This window comes from Vigna angularis, chromosome 5 (assembly GCF_016808095.1).
Source record: "Vigna angularis cultivar LongXiaoDou No.4 chromosome 5, ASM1680809v1, whole genome shotgun sequence".
In the NCBI taxonomy this organism is placed as follows: Eukaryota; Viridiplantae; Streptophyta; class Magnoliopsida; order Fabales; family Fabaceae; genus Vigna; species Vigna angularis.
The window spans coordinates 6,054,247-6,055,518 of NC_068974.1; the positions used below are offsets into that span (position 1 = coordinate 6,054,247).

Consider the following 1,272-nt stretch of genomic DNA (forward strand, 5'->3'; position numbering starts at 1 on the left):
TAAAATTATGGGAACAAAATAAATTGATTGCAGTTTTTTAGTTTTGTTAAAAAAACTATTAATAATTTATTCAAATATATTTTGATGTGCTTGAAAAAGTATAAAATAATTAAATATTTATATACTTATCATATTTTTACATATCCACGTTTATATTTGTGATTCATATTATAAAGGCTTATTACCTTTATCAGAGTTTAAGTATCACTTTCTTTTCATTGTTTTTTTCCCTCTTAATTAATAGAATTTGTCGATAAAGTTTTCTTTAAAAAAATTGTTTTATTAATACCCAAGTTACCAGAATTAAAAAGATAAGAAAGATGAAAGGAAGTAATTGGAAAAGAAAATACAGAAATAAATAAGAAATATTATCTTTATTCATATTTATTACTCATAATTCACCAGGAAATATTATTTCTTCTAACAATTTCTCACTCAGAAATTGTAGTGACAAATTAAAACCTTTTTTTACACTCTTGCATACAAGTATTCATCAGATTATTCCCAAGATGACCAGCACCACCTGATAAACATGTAAAAATAATGGTTAAAATCCCAAGCAATTAAAATTAATATCAAAGTCTCGAAAAAAAATTAATGAAATGAAATATAAAGGAAAAATATAAAATAATGAAAAGGAGAAAATAATTTTAGAATACCATTTTTTATGGCAATAGACTTCTGACAAGCAGTAATACAACCATAAACTGGATCAGATGATGAACAGTGTGATTCACAATTCTTCACACAATTTGGTTCAGGAAATGGTTCTTCTGCACATTTGATTTTACACCAGGCATTACACCAAAAGCTATCTGTTGATTGGCCTGCGGCAAAACTTGATAGAATCATGACGGCCATTATAACTCCAATACTTCTTATTTCAATTTTCTCCATAACTCTTATCTAAATTCTCTCAAAGGATCTCAAATCTGTATGCAAGATTAGATCTTACTTTCAATGTTTCATGAAAGCTAATAAATATGAATTTATAGAAACAGAATTTCTATACTCTTTTACTTTAGAAAATATATTTAGTAAATATGATTTTACTCTTTTACTTTCAACCTTGCTGATGTTATTTTCTCCAATGTTAAAGAATATCTTACGTTCAAGAAACCTTTTAAACAGATATTCTTCAAATATATGCAGATATAGCAAATTAAAAGTATTAGATGAAATTTTATAAAATGATTTGTTTCCTATTCTTCAAATATATGCAGATATAGCAAATTAAAAGGATTATATGAAATTTTATAAGATTCTTTTACT

General features: G+C 24.9%; 1 protein-coding gene across 1 annotated transcript; it reads right to left on the minus strand.

Annotated features, from left to right (window-relative positions):
* Positions 1 to 355: 355 nt before the first annotated feature.
* On the minus strand, positions 356 to 973 carry LOC108318807 (uncharacterized). The gene is made up of 2 exons (XM_017556256.2): positions 660 to 973; positions 356 to 523 (listed from the first exon to the last, which is right to left on the minus strand). Exons 1-2 carry the CDS (start codon positions 895 to 897, stop codon positions 456 to 458), a joined length of 306 nt encoding a protein of 101 aa, XP_017411745.1. The 5' UTR covers positions 898 to 973; the 3' UTR covers positions 356 to 455.
* Between the last annotated feature and the right edge of the window lie 299 nt (positions 974 to 1,272).

Bases quoted from the DNA above. Each gene is read 5' to 3' on its own strand.
- LOC108318807 (XM_017556256.2), bottom strand. From the start codon at position 897: ATGGAGAAAATTGAAATAAGAAGTATTGGAGTTATAATGGCCGTCATG. The intron at 524-659 runs GTATTCTAAAAT...CATGTTTATCAG, and splicing joins GTCTATTGCCATAAAAAATG to GTGGTGCTGGTCATCTTGGG.